Source organism: Leucoraja erinacea, chromosome 19 (genome assembly GCF_028641065.1).
Source record: "Leucoraja erinacea ecotype New England chromosome 19, Leri_hhj_1, whole genome shotgun sequence".
NCBI lineage: Eukaryota > Metazoa > Chordata > Chondrichthyes > Rajiformes > Rajidae > Leucoraja > Leucoraja erinaceus.
Genome location: NC_073395.1, coordinates 6,125,938 through 6,146,075, shown reverse-complemented (window position 1 = coordinate 6,146,075; position 20,138 = coordinate 6,125,938). Strand labels below are relative to the sequence as shown.

Sequence of the window (20,138 nt, the reverse complement as noted above, 5' to 3'; positions counted from 1 at the left end):
GCGGCTGGGATTATCCCGTCTGCCCAATTGCAACAGGCGATCTCCCGAGAGCGGATGAACTCTCACAAAACACTCAACCATTCGAACAGCAACTCCCAACAACTGCAAACCACTGCTCCGTCATGAAAGAGAGGCAAAAACGCCAATCTAGCGGCAAGACACTGGACAAGACGGAGTGCCGAAGAATTTGGGAAAGAAGGAGCAGCCCCGAGACATCCAGCATTGCCTTTTCAATAAAACCCAGGGCACCCGCGGCGATTGGCGAAGAACTCGACTATGATCATCTTTTTATCCCGCAGTGTGCTCCTCTCAGTTTATTACCCGCAGATGTTCCTTATACTCACCAGCGGAAGCTACCTGTAAGTCAGAACAAACATTTAAAAATATATATAAACATCCTCGCAAATCTTGAAGGCAGTTTGCGCCGTAACTTTGCCGCGCCGTCTGTGTATTCTGATACTTGCAAGAGAAAGAGCGCCTGGCTTTTTTTTCTCTCCCTCCCCTCTTGTGTTTTCTTGTGATCATTAGACGCTGGGGTCATCATACCTTAGCGCGTTTCTCTCTCCTGCTCTTTGGTCGTTTTTTACAGGAGCTGACACTCGCCGACTCACGCCGCACAGTTAGTCAGCCTCAAGTTTCCCCTCCCCTGAAATGTTTCAAAATAATCTGTCAAATCTGGCGTTCACTTTCCGCCAGAATGGGGAGGAAAGGAGAGAAGCACATTGCGCTCGTTATCAGGGGAGGGTTTCGCTCAGCCTTGCTAGGTAGGGCAAAGTGCGTGTCGCTTGGCTCCCGCTGATACTAATTCCCTCTCGTCCTCCCCTGCGTTTGAAATCCCATTCCGAATTTCATCGGTTTAAAATTAATCCGCAGGTACACATTCTCTCCCTCTCCTCGCCCCCCCCCCCCCCCCCGGCCGCCTAATCTTACATTATTGTGTGGGGGGGGGGGGGGGGGGGTGCTCTCCGAGAATCTGTGGTGGGTTATTCTTCTCACTGACGGAGGGGAGGGGAGGGGGGGGGGGGGGGGGGGAGGACAGAAGTTTGGCGAGTGGGGGAGAGAATGGAAATCTCTCCTCTGTAGAACGTGTTCCTCGTTTAAACCGCTTGGCCTTGCACTTCCGTGTTTAAACCGGGCAAGGATCGCACCATGCAGACCGACTGGCGTCCAGTTGCCCAGTTCAAGGTGGCCACTTCTGGCCATTGAGTGGAGTGGACGCCTGCCAACCCAACCAACGTTGTTAGTTTGGAAAGACTCGCGCAAATGCGATTTCTTGCCGAGGGAGCCCAGCAGTCGCTCCCCGGATCCGGCCACCGGTTTGATTTGCTTTTGTTGTTGTGTTTCAGAGCGCTGTCCTCAGTTGTCGCCTTGGGAGCGAATATCATTTGCAACAAGATCCCCGGACTGGCGCCCCGGCAGCGGGCCATCTGTCAGAGCCGCCCGGATGCCATCATCGTGATCGGCGAAGGGGCACAGATGGGTATCAACGAGTGCCAATATCAGTTCAGGTACGGCCGCTGGAATTGCTCGGCCCTCGGGGAGAAAACCGTCTTCGGACAGGAGCTACGAGTGGGTGAGTAACACAGGTCCAAGCGGCCCCTGTATGGTGATGTTAACTCACCAGAGCTCAAAGCAATGGGGGGGGGGGGGAGGGGGGGGGGGGCGGGGGGGGCAGGGGTAGATATCCAGTCAAACTGCTGCTGCCACCTTACAGGGAGCAGGTGTTTTCCACACACTCCCCCCCGCATTATTTTAACACAGTGACTATTCTAATGCCCCTGTCCCACTTAGGAAACCTGAACGGAAACCGCTGGAGACTTTGCGCCCCACCCAAGGTTTCCATACGGTTCCCGGAGGTTGCAGGTGGTTGCAGGTAGTGGAAGCAGGTAGGGAGACTGACAAAAACCTCCGGGAACCTCACGGAAACCTTGGGTGGGGCTCAAAGTCTCCAGAGGTTTCCGTTCGGGTTTCCTAAGTCGGACAGGGGCATAACACTCTTTTGTTTAAGAAGGAACTGCAGATGCTGGAAAATTCGAAGGTAGACAAAAATGCTGGAGAAAGTCAGCGGGTGCAGCAGCATCTATGGAGCGAAGGAAATAGGCAACGTTTCGTCCCGAAACGTTGCCTATTTCCTTCGCACCATAGATGCTGCTGCACCCGCTGACTTTCTCCAGCATTTTTGTGTACATTCTAACTCTTTTACTCGGCAGTAGTTGTGAATATCCTGCGTTGCACATGTGTCGTTGTTGCCTCTGCACAGCGCGCACTAGAACTTGAACGCCCTGCACACTGTGCTGCAGACAATATCAACGCGAGTATCGCTCCGACCGCCCCTTGAAATCGCAGCACACACCTTCCACAACAAAGGGGACATTGTTTCTGCTCAGGTGCAGCAGGAATTTCTGTCTGACTGGCGGAGGCGATAGATGTGATTGATATTCCCCTGCTTCCTTCCCCCCCTGCCAGTCCAAAAGGCACACACAAAAAAAATATCGACTATCCGGCGTGCCTGACGTCAACCCAGTGCATGTATAACTGTTGCTAAACCAAGTTCAAAGGATAGGTGCGGACAGATGACTTGGTAATAATGCTCGCTGCTACAGTCTGCCCGGCTACTTGCGGTGCGCTGACTATTGCCGTTCATAAACTAGAAAGCACCTGCCCGAGGGATTCATCGTACCTGAATGTACATCAGCACTGCACCGGATTACGCAACGCGGGTTTCTGCGTGTATTCAATGCTGTCTCGGTAATCGCCCTACACACGAGAAAAAATACAATTGTCTATTATTCTTGCATAGCATGTGTGCGTCATTGGCTGAGCCACTACTCCGCTGCCCATCCCTGCCCGCCTGCCTGCCCTTGAGAAGTTGTCGGCGAGCAGCCCTTCCCGAACCGTTCCAGCAGTACAACGGCGACGTTGGTAGACAATAGACAATAGGTGCAGGAGTAGGCCATTCGGCCCTTCGAGCATAGAAACATAGAAAATAGGTGCAGGAGTAGGCCATTCGGCCCTTCGAGCCTGCACTGCCATTCAATACGATAATCCAACTCAGCATCCTGTACCTGCCTTCTCTCCATACCCCCCTGATACCTTTAGCCACAAGGGCCACATCTAACTTCCTCTTAAATATAGCCAATGAACTGGCCTCAACTACCTTCTGTGGCAGAGAATTCAACAGATTCACTACTCTCTGTGTGAAAAATTTTTTTCTCATCTCAGGTCCTAAAAGATTTCCCCTTTATCCTCAAACTGTGACCCCTTGTTCTGGACTTCCCCAACATCGGGAACAATCTTCCTGCATCTAGCCTGTCCAACCCCTTAGAATTTTGTAAGTTTCTATAAGATCCCTCCCTCAATCTTCTAAATTCTAGCGCATACAAGCAGAGCAGCTCCAGGATTCTCATTCAGCCATTGTCTGAAGGGCAAGGTGTCTGGGTGGTGTTCACTTGTTGAACAACATGGCAGCTTATAGCCCTGCTGGTTCTAACCCTGGCCTTGTGATTGTCACCTACACCGGGACACTGTACAGTGGAAAGCTTTGCTATCCAAACAGATCGGATTGTATCCGATATATATGCAATACACAGATACAATCAGGTCAAACTCCAAAAACAAACGGTAGAACAAAGGAGAAGACACGGAGTGCAGAATAAAGTTCTCAGCATTGTGGCACATCAGTTCCAGAGACAAAGATAGACTCAAAAAGCTGGAGTAACTCAGCGGGACAGGCAGCATCTCTGGAGAGAAGGAATGGGTGACATTTCGGATCGAGACCCTTCTTCAGAAGTTCAGTTCCAGAGACAAAATCCAAAGTCCGTAATGGGTTAGATCGAGGTGAATCAGACAAATGTACCCCATTTTCAAAAGCCTAATAACAGAGGGTAAGAAGCGGTTCCCGAATTTGGCCTGCTTTCAAACTTGCAGCACACAGCACGGAAACAGGCCCTCCGGCCCAACTTGCCCACATTGACCAAGATGCCCTATCTACACTGGGCCCACCTACCTGTGTTTGGCCCAAATTACTTCCAAACCTTTCCTATCCATTTACCTGTTCAAATGTCTTTTAAATGTAATAGCACCTGCCTCAACTACCTCCTCGTTTCATATACCCGCCACCCTCTGTGTGGAAAAAGTTCCCCCTCAAGTACCAGTTACACTCCCCAGGGGCCTGCCAGTCACTGTGAATGGTCCAAGCTTCTGTACATAGAAACATAGAAACTTAGAAATTAGGTGCAGGAGTAGGCCATTCGGCCCTTCGAGCCTGCACCGCCATTCAATATGATCATGGCTGATCATCCAACTCAGTATCCCGTACCTGCCTTCTCTCCATACCTCCTGATCCCCTTAGCCACAAGGGCCACATCTAACTCCCTCTTAAATATAGCCAATGAAGTGGCCTCAACTACCCTCTGTGGCAGAGAGTTCCAGAGATTCACCACTCTCTGCGTGAAAAAAGTTCTTCTCATCTCGGTTTTAAAGGATTTCCCCTTTATCCTTAAGCTGTGACCCCTTGTCCTGGACTTCCCTAACATCGGGAACAATCTTCCTGCTGCTGTACCTCTTGCTGTTGGGAGCAGGGGTGGAAATTGTCTCCGATATTCGATGGTAAATGTTGTGGATGTGGAGGCTGCCGTTGAAGAAGGTTTGCCAAGTTGTGTTGCATCATGCGGAGAATATACACTGGTGGAGCTCATCACCATGGATGGGAGGGAACTAAGCAGCTACTGTGTATGGGACAGCATCATGCTAGTTCTCAGTTGTTTCAGCTGTAATTATCCAGGGCAGTGGATGGTAGTCCATTACTCTCCAGCCTTGACCCATTAGATAGTTTCAGGGAGTTGGTGGGTGAGTTACTTGTTGTAGCCTTTGGCCTGCTGTTGTTGCCTGTTATTGCAATACTTAGCATTGTTTCTATATATATATAACACAATTTTTAATCTGGTTATTCTAATTACATTCCTGCCGCGAGTGATCCTTCCCATGCACCTCCCCTGGATGTTAACCATGAAGAATCTTTTACAGTAATGCCAAAGGATATCAAATTGGTTCATTTTCTTTACCTGGAGCCAACACTTAAAAAATCACAGACTGCATGTTGTCCAGGCATGCTGCACATGTGGTGGTACAGTGACTCAACTGGTAGAGCTGCTTCACAGCGCCAGAGAGCCGGGTTCGATCCTGACCTCTGGTGCTGTCTCTGTGGAGTTCTCAAGCAGAAGTAAGTCTTGGACTTGCACACATGTGTTGCAAGTCTATGATTTGCAAGCATCTTCCATGGGCTAAATCTATCACCATTCTCGTTTACTCAATGGAGTCCAACATCAAGGTCCAGTCTTGTTGGGATTCTCATGCAATGTATTGAAGAATCACCATTTAGTTCCAGCTGCAGATTAAATATGGCAGAGGATTTGAAACACTGTCGGATTCGATGGGGATTCCTGTAAATTATGAGCCAAAGTGTAAATTATGTTTAGATATATTTGCTGTTGTTTCACATTTTTAATTAAATATTGTAACAAGTTTTGAAAAAGTAAAATCAAATTTACTTCAAATTTTAAAATTTGAGTTTAGTTTATTGTCTCGTGTAACGAGGTACAGTGAAAAGATTTTGTTATGTGCTAACCAGTCAGCGGAAAGACAATACATGATTACAAACGAGCCATCCACAGTGTACAGATACATGAAGGGAATACCGTGAATGAAGTTTTGTCATAAAGCAAGTAAAGTCCGATCAATGATAGTCCAAGGGTCTCCAGTGACATCGATCGTAGTTCAGGAGTGCTCTCTAGTTGTTGGTAGGATGTTTAAGTTGCCTGATAACAGCTGGGAAGAAACTGTCCCTTAATCTGCATTTGCACACTTCTATACCTCTTGCCCGATGGAAGAGGGAGTGGCCATGGTGTGACTTGCCCTTGATCTTCAACCGACTAGTTCTTAAATGTCTCAAAATGTCAGAGATATAAAACACTCTTAAGTTTAATGGCAACTTTGAGAGAAGGTATTCAGTTACACTTGGGGGTTGGTTCAGCACACAACACTGCACGGACCTCATGGCCGTCTCAGTATTGCGGGAAGACTGTAAGGAAGGACTTGTACACGTGGCCCAGAGAAGTGCAGGAGTGTTAATTCTGTTTGGTGAGGTGGATCCAACAGATGTTGGACCAATCACAATTTTTTAACACAAATTACCAGTTTTTTGGGGATATCTTTTGAAGTTTTAATTGAATTATGCTCTTGGAAGCTCAGACTATCTTTGATCGGACTTTACTGGCTTTATCGTGCACTAAACGTTATTCCCTTCATGTATCTGTGCACTGTGGATGGATCGGTTGTAGACATGTATTGGTTTTCCGCTGACTGGTTAGCACGCATGAAAAGCTTTTCACTGTACCTCGGCACACGTGACAAAAAACTAAACTCAAACTCAACTCAAAGAATGTAATTATTAAAATATTGATAAACTAGAATAACTGGCATATTCCACACTAATTTTGGACTGAGTGAAAGATGGAAGATGATTTGCTTCCTCTTCGGATTTGTGATGACCGTCCTGTTTGGTTAATGCCTTGTTGTTACTGTATCCGTTATTTCCTTGGTTACTTTGAAGGTTGAACAATGGCAACATGAAGATGATTAAAGTCTGAGAAGATGAATAATTGACACTCTCTGTCAATGTGTGTCCTCCAAATCTACGTCCTCATGAAATGTCTTCCCTTTTGGGCACTGTCTGTTACCAAAGACCACTAACGTCAGCTGCATTAAAATTCCAGCAACAGGCAGATTGGGAACCTGTTGCTTATTGTTTCCTACTTCCATTTCACAATAAGCAGCTCTGACTCATGCCAGCAGAGAGAACGGACATGGATTAAATCTGTGTTTGCTATGTCTGCAGAACATGGCTTTCGGATGCGTAACCATTTGCAAACATTGTATGACAAAATTCCGAATAAAAGTGAGGTATCCGATACTACTTATTAGGCAACCCGATAGAAAATGACTGTTCCAAATAATGGATTAGTCGGGCTCAATGGTTTTGAATCATAAGATGCGTTAATCATTGAGAAATATTTGCTTAATGTCTTTAAAAGGAACAGATGTGTAATAAAACCAGACAACAGCTTACATTTCAGTATTTGCTGCAATGGTACTTCCTGCAATCAATTTAAAATTATTGCTACCTACTGAGCATTGTTACAGAATTACTTTTTCAAAACTTTCTACTCATTTTCTTGAATAGAAATGTATTGGTGTCAGGACAAGACAGACATGCTGTACAAATGTTTGCTTATTACCTTTTCAAAGGTAAATAGTTGACATGTTTCACTGAGCCAGCATCTCGGCTCGGGAACATCCCAGTGACAGGATGGGAAGTGTAGGAATGTATTGGTTTATTATTGTCACCTGCACTGGAATGAAAAGCTTATCTTTGTATGTTAGCCAATTAAATCAGATAATACTCTACATAAATACAACCAAGCCGTACACAGATACAACAGGTAGAACAAAGGGAAAAGAACAAGAGTGCAGAATATAGTTTTCACCATTGGCGCATTTCAGTCCCAGAGAAAATATCCAATGTGTGCAATGAAGTAGGTTGGAAGATCGAGACTATACCCTAGTGTATGGGAGGACTGTTTATATATGTCTGATAGCAGAGGGGAAGAAACTGTTCCTGAGTCTGGTGGTACGTGCTTTCAAGCTTTTGTACCTTTTGCCCGATGGGAATGGGGAGAAGAAGGAATGACAGGCTGATTATATTGGCTGCTTACCCGAGGCAACGTGAGGTATAAATGGAGTGAATGATTGGGAGTCTGGTCTGTATGTTAGCTTTGTACGTTTGCACCCACAAAACAAATCTGACATGCACACTGTATACTTTGAGATAGTTTTGTTGGGATGTGACGCTAAACTTTGACCCATTTGCTCTATCATGTGGGCTCCCGTGACTTGTTTTTGAAAGTCAGGGAATTATTGCCATTAGTCAAAGCAATATGTAGCTTGCAAAGAGATTATGGATAGAAAATATCTGATAATTATCAAATTTGTGGCAGCTTGTTTGAGACACCATATATTTGGTCTGAAGAAGCGTTCCGACCTGAAACATCACTTATCCATAGGCTCCACAAAGGCTGCCTCTGCCATTGAGTTACTCCAGCAATGTGTGTTTTGTTCCAGATTGCAGCATCTTCAATTCCTTTCACCCCCCCTATCATTGGATGACATTTCCTGAATTTCCTTCAGTATTGGTTGTTAATTATTTTTTAATTAAACAAATATTTACCATGTGGAAATTAACATGTAAATTCCTGAGTATTGCCTTTTGCTTTAGTTATGTCAGAGATCATACTTGTACTACTTCTTTTTATCGAGTCCACATTCAAGATTAGAAGTTGTTCAGCCAGAGCTGAAGACACTTCTCGGCATCTGCACAAAGGTGTCTGTCTTGTTGCTTCTTGTGCTTGTGCGTGGTGCTGGAAAGATCGGTGGAGACAGGGCCGTGACGTGAATGCTCTTTCCTTGACCACACTTGTACTATGGAGATGGAAAGAATTAAGAGGAACCTGAGGGGCATCTTTCTCACACAAGGGATGTGGTCTCATCAATGCCTTGATCTCAACACCCTACCACTGCGCCACCTTGCCACCCGGTTATTTGAGCAGCATTGCTGTACCATATTCTATCATTGTTAGCGGTTTGGTTGCTTAGAATTTATATTGCATCTTTTGCATTGCCTTCTAGCCATTGGTCAGTAGTTGTTCAGAAGCAGGTTAAATCAATCCAGCAATTCCACTGTCTTAACCAAAACCCTGGTGGATCCCTCAAGGCGTTTAAATGTTCATACCAACTTAGTGCTTTTGATCATTAGCACTTAGTAAATTGAACTACTTGGTAGCCACTAGCTATATCTAATAGTTAAAGAACATGCTTTAACTCATGGGCTGAAGATGCATGAGATAACACAATTATAGCAACACTACAGAAGGAAATATACAAATTTGGTGATATAAAACAGACATAAGGTCTTCGTGGGATTGCTAGAGTTAAGTAGATGGAACGTGTTATTCTGCCGCTCTGTGTTTAACCTCTTCAGCACCTTCAAAGCCACAAGGTCTAGTTTCTGTAATTATGCAGTATCAAGGATCATTTTGATGCCAATTAAATGTATTAGATGGCCTTTTGGCTCACAGTGAATGGAGATCAACTTAAATTAGCTTTTTTTTCACTATAAACACATGTATCTTTTGAAAGACATTCTCTTTATAAGTGTTTTTATCAAGGCGTAAAATTCATCTGGCAAACAATTTAGTGATGTTTCAGAGTCTTATTTAATCTATCAGTGCCAGGGATCAAATACTTTAAGTAATCAATATGACAAGATGACAAGTGCTTTTGTTTAGTGACAAAAAATACTTATCAGGCATTAAACCTAAAACTTAAACACCTTTGAAGCATACAATTGATCCACAAACCTTTGGTAACAAACATTTGCAGAAGCACCGGTCTATTTCACTCCTGCCATTTCGGCACAAAACCCTGCTGTAACAAGGGGATGACCAGCATAACTGCTACAATAAACTGTGCAGCGCTATATGTAACCTCTGTGAAATGTCAAACAAAACCATTAAAAAGAATACAGAAGTCCTTATAAATCCATTAAGTACAACAAATACATTCAATTGAAATGCTAATTGTTCCTTCAACTATTTTCAACATTTTCTGCTTTTGTCTTTATTTCAGATTAATTATATTTTGCCTCTGCATTAAATAACAATTTTGCTTTTTTCATTTATAGTTTTTTAAAATTCATTTCATTGCAGAATTCAATTGAGTTGGCTTTATGATGTTGCACTGTATACAACGCTACAATTCTGTACAAAACTGTATAACATCAAGAATTGTTACTGCATGAAGTGCTGTGATGTCTAACCTAATGCCTGATGCTCAGAATCAAACAATTTTAGCTAAAGCCTTGGAACATCACAATAATAGTGTGTTTAAGAAAGAACTGCAGATGCTGGAAAAACCAAAGGTAGACAAAATTGCTGGAGAGAAACTCAGCGGGTGTGGCAGTATAGATGCTGCCTCACCCGCTGAGTTTCTCCAGCATTTTTGTCTACCTTTAATAATAGTGTGTGTCATCTGAGTATGGAATTTTAGAACCTTGCTCCTGTTGCTCTGAGGCTGAGCAGAACCTGAGTTGCATAAATGACAAACTAAAGAAGATGTAAAGGAGAAACCTGACCACACTGCGTTGTAACAATCCGTGACTCAAGATTTTAAAAGGTGAGGAAATTCATCATAAAGTGTATATTTTTATGATACACATCCATCACCGATTTTCCAGCATCCTTGGGTCCAGAGTCGAGCTGGATTATCTGTTTTTCCGGACTAACAGATCAATAATGCTAATTTTAAATGCAAATTTGTAATGCACATAAAGCAACGTAAGATTTTGGTATATTGTAACAGAATTTAAGCATTTCAGTTTAGTATTTAGAGCTACAACATGGAGACAGGGCCTTTGGGACACTGATTCGCACCGAGCATTGATCACCCGTTCACACTGGTTCTATGATATCCGACTTTCACATCCACTGCACACATTAGGGACAATTTTACAGAGGCCAATTCATGTACGATTCTATCGTATCTATCGTACCAACCCCCCACATCTTTAGAGCACCATGGGGAAACCCATGTTGTCACAGGGAGAACGTGCAAATTCCACACAGACGGCAGCCTGGGTCAGGATCGGACCTGGGTCTCTGCCGCTGTGAGGCAGCAGCTCTACCAGCTGCACACTATGCCACCCTAAACTATAGTAGCTTATTATTTTGTTACTAAAATATGACTGAAGTACCATCTTAGTACTGTACTAAATAGTATGACACTGCGTGGAACGGCAATGCTCCCTAACATGTTACAAGTAGTTAAGTATTGGACCGGCAGGATGAAAAATATAAAGGACTCTGGTCATTCTCCAGACCATCCTGCCTAATGATAAATTAACATATATCATGCGACTGCAAAACACAAAGTGCTGGAGGAACTCAGCAGATCAGGCAGCATCTGCAGAGGGAACAGGTGACATTTTGGGTCGGGACCTTTCCTCAGAACTAAAATGTCTGCAGTTCATTCCCTCCACAGTTGCTGCCCGAGTCGCTGAATTACTCCAGCACTTTGTGTTTTCCTTAAAATTCCAGCACCTGCAGTTCCTTGCAGTCTCCATATACTGGTTTGGGTTAGAGTTGCTTTTTGTGTTCAGCCTCGTGATTCTGCATTACCATGGGTGGAGTTAGGTTGCAGCTGATGTTTTGTCTGTGTTTTTAGATTAGGTCGTGAATGATTTGCATTCAACGAGTTTCTGTCATAACAGAACTGCATAGAATGTTTCTATCAATTCTCAGAACAGCTTAGCAAAAGATGGTTTATAAATTATCGTGTTACGTACGGTAGACTTCAACCTGAGAATTTACTTGGTGTATAAGTTGCAATTTATCATTACCCTGGCACAAAAATAACAAGGGCAAGCATTGGGAGCCAATGTCTTTCAGCAAGCAGGAGGAGTTACGATGGAACAGAACCTGTTGTGAGTTAGGATACCAGCATGTTGCATGCACGCGAGTTCATGGAAATAAAAGATCAACTAGATATGCATTTTGTAGTCAAACAGAAAATAACAAAGGCATGGCTAAAGGTTCCAGCACTTGAACCAAGGCAGGGATAGTGGTAGGTGATGCTGCAGAGAGGAAAGAGACAGCCATTTTGATGGCAGGTTAATATTATAGTGTTACAGCATGGAAACAGGCCCTTCATCCCAACTTGTCCATGCTGACCAAGATGCCCCATCTACAATTGTCCCACCTGCCCATCTTTGGCTCATATCCCTCTGAACCTTTCCTATCTGTACACTGTCTTAGTGTCTTTTAAATGTTATTATAGTACCTGCCACTCTTACCTACGCAGTCAACTTGCTCCATATGCTCCCCACCCTCGGTATGAAAATGTTACCCCTCAGGTTCCTATTGAATCTTTCCCCTCTCAACTGAAAACTATGGGAAAACCTGGTTTTTGATTCCACAACTCTGGGTTAAAGACTCTTGTGCATTCAATCTGTCTATTCTCTTCAAGATGTATACACCTCTATAAGATCACCCTACCCCAACCTCTCCCTATAGCTCAGGCACTTGAGTCCTGGCAACAACCTCGTTAATCTTCTCTGCACTCTTTCCAGCTTGGTTAATGTTGTTGGAAGTTCATCTTAGGGCAAATAATGATACCAAGGTGAAAAGTAAGTCTCAGTTCAGACTGTTGCTCGGCAGAAGGATGGAGTTAGTGATGAAGGAACAGTATGGAGGAGAGAGTGGGAGAGTGCAGGCTAAGATCAGCTCCTGTGTTATCAAATTACACCGCAGTCTCAATGGAAGACTGGCCTATCCCTGGTTGTGTTTCCTATGTTCTTCTTTATGCCTGGGATCAAAATCAATGGCTTTCGTTTCCCAGTGTTTGATTGCCTTTGGTTCAGCTTCCTCTTTTAAGTTGTATCTATATCACACCTAATATTGATCTTCTTAGTGAACAGCTTGCCAGGCTTGTTGGAGTCTATGCTTTAGAGGAAGAGGATTTTTACGACAGTGCTGAACTTGTGTTAAATACTTACAACTCCTGTTTGTTGGATTTTTTTCAATCAAATACCTGCTCGAATTCCTGGGATGGGTGATTGTCCACTTGTGTTAACAGACTGGGCCTACATTCACACGAGTGTTGAACAATGCGAGGCAAACTCATTGAACCACACGCAAAGAAAACTTTTTTTTTACAGAGCTTGACCGGGTCGATGTAGCGAGGATGTAGGGAGTTTCCCCAGTCTAGGGTGGCCAGACATAGGGGACCTGCTCTCCAGATAGGAGCTAGCCATTCCAAACTCACATTGCCCAGTCCATCACGGGTACTGGCATTCCCACCATCGACGGGTTCTATAGGAGACCCTGCCTCAAATAGGCAGCCAGCATCATCAGAGACCCCTACCACCCTGACAACACTCTCATTTCGCTCTTACTGTCGAGAGGAAGGCAGCGAAGCCTGAAAACCGTGACCACTCAGTTCAAGAACAGCTTCTTCCCAACACCATCAGGCTCTTGAACACTACACAACACCAACCTCAATTATTAACTTCTGTAGACTGTCTCTGGTTGCACTAAGGACTTTGGTTTTTGCATTAGTATTAAGATTTAATTTTTTTTTTGTGATTATTATTTGTGTGTCTGTGCTGTGAAGCTGCGACAAATAAGAATGTCATTGTTCCTGTCTTGGTACATATGACAATTAAACACTCTTGACCTTGACTCTTGACTTCACTCCGAGGGTCATGAATCTCTTGAGTGCTCTAAACAAGAGAGCTGTCTATATAGTCTGTAGCTGGGTCTATACAAGGTGGGGAGTTTGGTTATTAAAGGAATGAAGGGATATGAGATAAGTATAGGTGGTTGGTGTTGAGGTAAAAGATCAAACACAAATAGCAGTTAGTCTGAGGGTTTGAATGGCCTAACGCAAAAAAGATTTAATTATGGCAGACTGTGGTAAAGGCATCTGTCATTATATTGTATTGCCTATTGTGTGAGTGAAGGATAGCACTTCATGGTGGGTTAACAGGGGTGAACTGGATAACAAATGCCCTGGAGTTTAATTTGGAGGGCAATTGCCCCCCCCCCCCCCCCCCCCCCCCCCCCCCACCTAATGCATCAACAGCATTTTAAAGTCTTAGACACCATGTTAATGCTATAGCTCAGAAACTAATGTCTGTGCAAAGTTTTATCCCTGCACCAGTGTAAGAAATGCAACATTAAAATCAGAACTCTGGTTTAGGACATGTTTCCTGATTTATTCAACACCCCAGCCCATACAGTTTCTAGATTAAGAAGTATTCTGTCAGTAAAGAGCAGAACACAAAGAGAATTCCTGTTCCTTAACCTCATTAGTGGTTCAAAGTTACAGATTAACAGGAGTTCAACAATATATATTTTTAACATTTTGCATGCAAGATCATTGCATTCTATCTTCCCATTGTTCAGGGTTTAGTTTTACCAGCATTACAAGAATTAATTAGAAATTCCCCCAATTATTAAGTATAAAGAAACATTGTTCAATATACAAAGAAATTACATTTATATGCACACACAGAGAGTGGTGAATCTCTGGAACTCTCTGCCACAGAGGGTAGTTGAGGCCAGTTCATTGGCTATATTTAAGAGGGAGTTAGATGTGGCCCTTGTGGCTAAGGGGATCAGGGGGTATGGAGAGAAGGCAGGTACGGGATACTGAGTTGGATGATCAGCCATGATCATATTGAATGGCGGTGCAGGCTCGAAAGGCCGAATGGCCTACTCCTGCACCTAATTTCTATGTTTCTATGTTTCTATATGTGGTTAACAACTTGACTAGCATCATCAAAAGAAAGTTGATATATTCAGCCAAACACATGGTGACTGGTCACCAAAGCAGATTTTACAGAATGCCTTAAAAGAGAGGAAAACTGGGGGCGAAGTGTAACATTATGAAGGGAATTTTGAGAGTTTAGGGTCGAAGGGGGTGAGTTCATGGTCTGTTGAGAAATTAAATCGAGATGTATAATGAAAAATCATAGATATCTTGTAGATTTGTAAGGCTGGAATGGTATCCAGGGGCAGTGCATGGGCAAGGTCAAGAAATGACTTGAAAAGGATGTTTACTTTAGTTTATTATTGTCACATGTATCGAGGTACAGGGAAAAGCTTTTTTGTTGCAACTATCCAGTCAAGACCATACATCATTACATTCAAGCTGTTGACAGCAGACAGTTAAAGGATAAAGGGTACAATATTTAGTGCAGGATAAAGTCTGATTAAAGGCAGTTCACAGGTCTCCATTGAGCTAGATGGTAGGTCAGGACAGCACTCTAGCTGGTGAGAGGACGGTTCAGTTGGCTGGTAATAGCTTGGATGTAACTGTCCTTGAATCTGGAGGTGTGCACTCCATATTTCTGTACCTTTTGCCTGAGGAGAGAGAGGAGAAGTCAATGGAAGGGAGATTGGGTTGTGTGATGGTCTGGACTATGTTCACAACTCTCCGCAATTTCTTGCGTTCTTGTTCCCAAAGCATGAGGCGCATCTGTAGAAGCTGGTGAGAGTTGTTGGGGCCATGTCGAAGTTCCTAAGCCTTCTAAGGAAGTAGAGGCGTTGGTGTGCTTTCTTGGCCATAGCTTTAATGTGGATGTGAGATTTTTAAACCGAGATATTGCTTAATCGAGAATCGAAGTAGGTCAGTGTGCCCGGGGGGTGATGGTGAATGATCTTTGAGAGTTAAAAACATGGGAAGGAGAGGTACAAGTTAGCACAAAAGTGACCTGTCGCACATGGTAGGCTGGTCCTAAAGGTCAAGTGACAGAGAAGGAGAGCTAGCTGGCAAATTGGATCCTGCACAGGCTTGGTGATAGGTGATCAAAGGTATTGGTAGAAGGTTGTTAGTCTAATTGGAAGTCTGTGACCAGTGGTGCACCACGGGGATTGGTGCTGTGAGATTGGAGATACTGTGTGGAAACAGGCCCTTCAGCCCACGGAGTCTGCGCCGACCAATGATCACCCATACACTAGTGCTATCCCTCACACTAGGGATAGTTTACAGAAGCCAATTAACCCATAACCCTGCCCCCCTTTGGAATGTGGGAGGAAACCGGGGCACCCGGAGGAAACCCACAGCACCCGTTGTCAGGTCTCTTGCATTGCAAGGCAGCAACTCTATCACTGTACCGCAAACTGTGAATGTGGAGGAAGGATGAGCAAATTTGTGGATGGCTCAAAAGAGGTTGTACACAAAAAGGCTGGAGAAACTCAGCGGGTGCAGCAGCATCTATGGAGCGAAGGAAATAGGCAACGTTTCGGGCCGAAACCCTTCTTCAGGTTGTGTTGTGTTTATCGTGGAAAGTTTTCTAAGATTGCAGCAGGATGTAGATCAAATCTAAAATTGGACTGAGCATTGGCAGACGGACTTTAGAATAGAATGGAAGAATAGAATGCCTTTTATTGTCATTCAAACAAACAAGGTTTGAAGGAAATTTCATTCCTGCAGACATGACACTACAGTCTGGACACGGTGCAAGGTGACACATTGTCAACATTTCCGTCTTTCTAATATATTCAGCTTAAGATATCTGCTCATCTGTTTTTAGACGTAGGGTGATTTGTTTAGCAATTTGGAGATGGCGGAGGGGATTAAGCAGGGTTTTGGTGATGTGCAGATGTTAGTGGTCACTGAATATGTAGAAGATGGTGCTATATTTTAAAATGAAGTTGGCAAATACTGTCATAAACATACAACATGGAAACAGGCCCTACTGCCCAACTTGCCCATGCTGACCAGGATGCCACATCCACGCTAGTCCCACCTGCCCACATTTAACCCCTATCCCCCTAAACCTTTCTTATCCGTGTACTTGTCCATGATAATTGAATAACATTGAGGAAAACTTGAATACAGTTCCATGTACTATAAATGCTGGAAATAAATACAGTGAAACACTACAGCATGTCATAGGCTACTGTACTATATATTTCTTCCTTTAGTGCCTTTGTGCAGGATTGTGCCTTGTTACATATCATATCCAATGGTGTTATTTATGCACTAACAAATAACAATTTCATGTTCAACACAGTATTGTGTCAAATACTGTAATGGAATACTGAGCATATGATACCGGGCAGAGGGTTGAAATATTGTAATAAATAACATGGTGATGCGTATAATAATTATTATAATAAAATAGTTGATCTAGAAATTCTTTTGTATGGTGAGTATGCCTTTATGCACATTATAAAAAGTAATTTTACCTTGCTGCTAAACGGGATCACTTCTTGTTTCATGTATCTTGTTGTCGTGTTTTATGACTGTTGGCAGACCAATTTCCCTCATGGGGTAAATAAAGTTCTATTGTATCGTATCGTATCATGTCCACATTGCAGACTTGCGTAGGTTTCTTCTTGGTCCCCTCTGTATATGGAGCACGCACACGGATGTTAAGTGGTGTACCATGCACGTCTTGACCATTCATGGCTCATAAACAGCAGACGTCATTTGCACTGAAGCATTGAAGCATTGAATAAAGAGGATGGGTCTTACAAAGTCCGCTGCTGGCGAATCTGTGCCACCTCTTTAAATATTTGGCATTCTCTTCACTCCCACGTCCTTTCCTGGTGCTGCTCAAGTCACCCTGTGCCAGTCAGACACCTGACGTATCCCCTGTCTCTTGAACAATGAAAACATTTTTAACCAGATGACATTTCAGGTCGGACCTTCACTTTAGACTGATGGACATATGACATTTCTGGTCAATCAGTCTGTAGGGTCCTGACCAAACATATCATCTGTACACTCCTTTCACAAATGCTGCCTGACCCACTAAGTTCTTCCAGCACCTTTTTTGTTTTGTCTCAAGTTTAACACGGTTTAACTCTTTACATATTTCCCAAATGTTATGTTGTTCCTTTGTTTAAGACCCACCTTCACCATTCACGCTACAACTAATTAAGATGGCTGGCAGCTCTCTTGGTTTTAAAGCCTAGCCTCCACGCCACATTCATTCCTGGTGCCTGTTTTACCGCAGTGCCAATCAAGGAAGCTTTGCACAGGTGCACTCCCTAATTTGTGGTTAATTTGAATATGTTGGCATAGCTTGCCCTGGCACAGAAGCCTCAGGAAAGCTTTGTCCTCTCAAACAGGAAACACTTTCTTGGGGTAAAAAAAAGGATGAACTGAGGATAGGCAGCACAGTGGCGCAGCGGTAGAGTTGCTGCCTTATAGTACCAGACACCCGGGTTCGGTCCTGACTATGGGCGCTGTTTGTACGGAGTTTGAACGCTCTCCCCGTGACCGCATGGGTTTTCTCCGGGTGCTTCGGTTTCCTCCCACGCTCCAAAGATGAACAGGTTTGTAGGTTAATTAGCTTTGGTAAAATTATAAATTGTCCCTACTATGTAGCATCGTGCTAGTGTAATCGCTGGTGATCGCTGGTTGCCACGGACCCCTTGGGCCAAAGGGCCTGTTTCCACGCTGTATCTCTAAAGTCTCTAAAGTCGCAGTGAAATGGCTCCTGGAAAAATCTCTTTGATATATATGCTCTGCAAGTAAACTGTAGTGAGGTGAAAAATCAGGATAGTGACATTGAATCAATGAATCAGTATCTTAAAAGGGACACTTTTGTGCAGTTTGTTAAAAAGGACTGTTGTTTCAGGTTGACAAAAAAGCTGGGGAAACTCAGCGGGTAAGGCAGCATCTATGGAGCGAAGGAATAGGCGACGTTTCGGGTCAAGACCCTTCTTCAGACTGATGACCCGAAACATCGCCTATTCCTTCGCTCCATAGATGCTGCCTCACCCGCTGAGTTTCCCCAGCTTTTTTGTCTACCTTTGATTTTTCCAGCATCTGCAGTTCTTTCTTAAACATTTTGTTTCAGGTTGAACCCTTTTCAATTGTATTCTTAAAACTGAGCTTCACCCAGAGCTGTGTCTCGGTTTGAGTATTAGTGTTAACAATGCTTACTCCAACCCCTCCATGAAACCAGACCAACATCATTGGCAGCTGATGATTGGGAAAGGAAAGACGGAGGAGAACCAGTGACTGGGTTCAAGCTGTTGATCCAATCCTTGATGTCCAGGAAAAGTTAAAAGGTGCTGGAGTAACTCAGTGGACCAGGCAGCATCTCTGGAGAACATGGATAGGGGGCCTTTTAGGTCAGGACCCTTCTTCAGACTAAAAAAGTGCCTTGACCTGAAACGTCACCTATCCATGTTCTCCAGAGATGCTGCCTGACCCATGAGTCACTCCAGCACTTGTGTCCTTTTTGTTTGCAAAATGGCAACTGCAGTTCCTTGTGTCTCCAAAAGCTAAAAGGTGTTGGGCCAGTGAGGAGTGGGTTCCTTATTAGGACTCTATTTTTTTTAACCCAGTTTCAACCCAAGGCTTAATCGCATGGCAGCCATGAGATCCATGGTTAACTGTTATGATAAAAGGCCCGGAGGGGAGGGAGGGAGGGGGGGGGGGGGGGGGGGGGGGGGTCATTCATTCATCCCGAGCAAGACATCTAGTGCAAGGATGTCAGAGAAGGAGGAGCAGTGGCTAAAACATTTTGAAAAATGACCAATTAAGGTGCACCACTGATGTGGTCCTTTTGGTCTGGAGCAGTCAAGCCTGAAGGAGATCAAAGTTCTCCGGGTTGACATGAGCAGTCTGGTGGCAGATTGTGAGGCATTGTTGCAAATTTCTATTTCCTTGTTCGATTTAAAGTAAGTTGAGGTAATCTTGTTCGAAATAAATGTGGCAAAACCGGTTTTAAACACTTCAGACCTTTCACATCCATCGCATTGGTTTGTTCAAGGCTGCCATGGTATTTCCCCATAGGTGTAAATAATTTATTCCAGTGGTCCAATTGGCTGGAGAGCAGGGACTAATCTCCAACTATGCTTTAAGAACTCAACTGCAAATTCTCATGGTGCAAACCTGTGCTTTCTTAAAGGCACAGAGACAGACTTCATTTAATGCATATAGTATTGGAAAATCTAAGTCATGTATTGCAGTCATAGAGTATGGAAACAGGCCCTTCAGCCCAACTTGCCCACAACGACCAACATGTCCCGTGTACACTAGTCCCATTCGCCTGCATTTGGCCCATATTCTTCCAAACCTGTCCTATACATGCACCTGTCTAATTGTTTCTTAAATGTTGGGATAGTCCCTGTCTCAACTTCCTCCTGCGGCAGCTCGTTCCATACACCCTTTGTGTGAAAAGGTTACCCCTCAGGTTCTTATAAAATCTTTCCCCCTTCACCTTAAACCTATGCCCTTTCCTCTTGATTTCACCTACTCTGGATAAGAGACTGTGCATCTACCCAATCTATTCCTCTGAGGATTTTATACACCTCTATAAGATCACCCCTTATCCTCCCGCGCTCCAGGGAATAGCCTGCTCAACCTCTCCCGATAGCTCAGACCTGGCAACATCCTTGAAATTTTTCTCTGCACCTTCACCCACTGCAGCATTAGAAAGAAATGCAGAGAAACTGGCCATTCAGCTTGTTCGCGCCAGTCTTTATGCCCCACAGTTCCCA

General features: G+C 44.0%; 1 protein-coding gene across 6 annotated transcripts in view; it reads left to right on the top strand.

The window, feature by feature from the left end:
• Positions 1 to 20,138, top strand: part of LOC129706146 (protein Wnt-7b) — an 82,530-nt gene that overhangs the window by 15,656 nt on the left and 46,736 nt on the right. For 4 of the 6 annotated variants that reach the window (XM_055650167.1, XM_055650163.1, XM_055650168.1 and 1 more), the window contains exon 2: positions 1,347 to 1,573. In XM_055650167.1, coding sequence (XP_055506142.1) covers positions 1,347 to 1,573 — 227 coding nt within the window. Of the gene's footprint in view, positions 1 to 219; positions 360 to 624; positions 765 to 1,346; positions 1,574 to 20,138 lie in introns of those variants that run through there. The other 2 variants (XM_055650166.1, XM_055650165.1) reach the window with 2 other exon arrangements.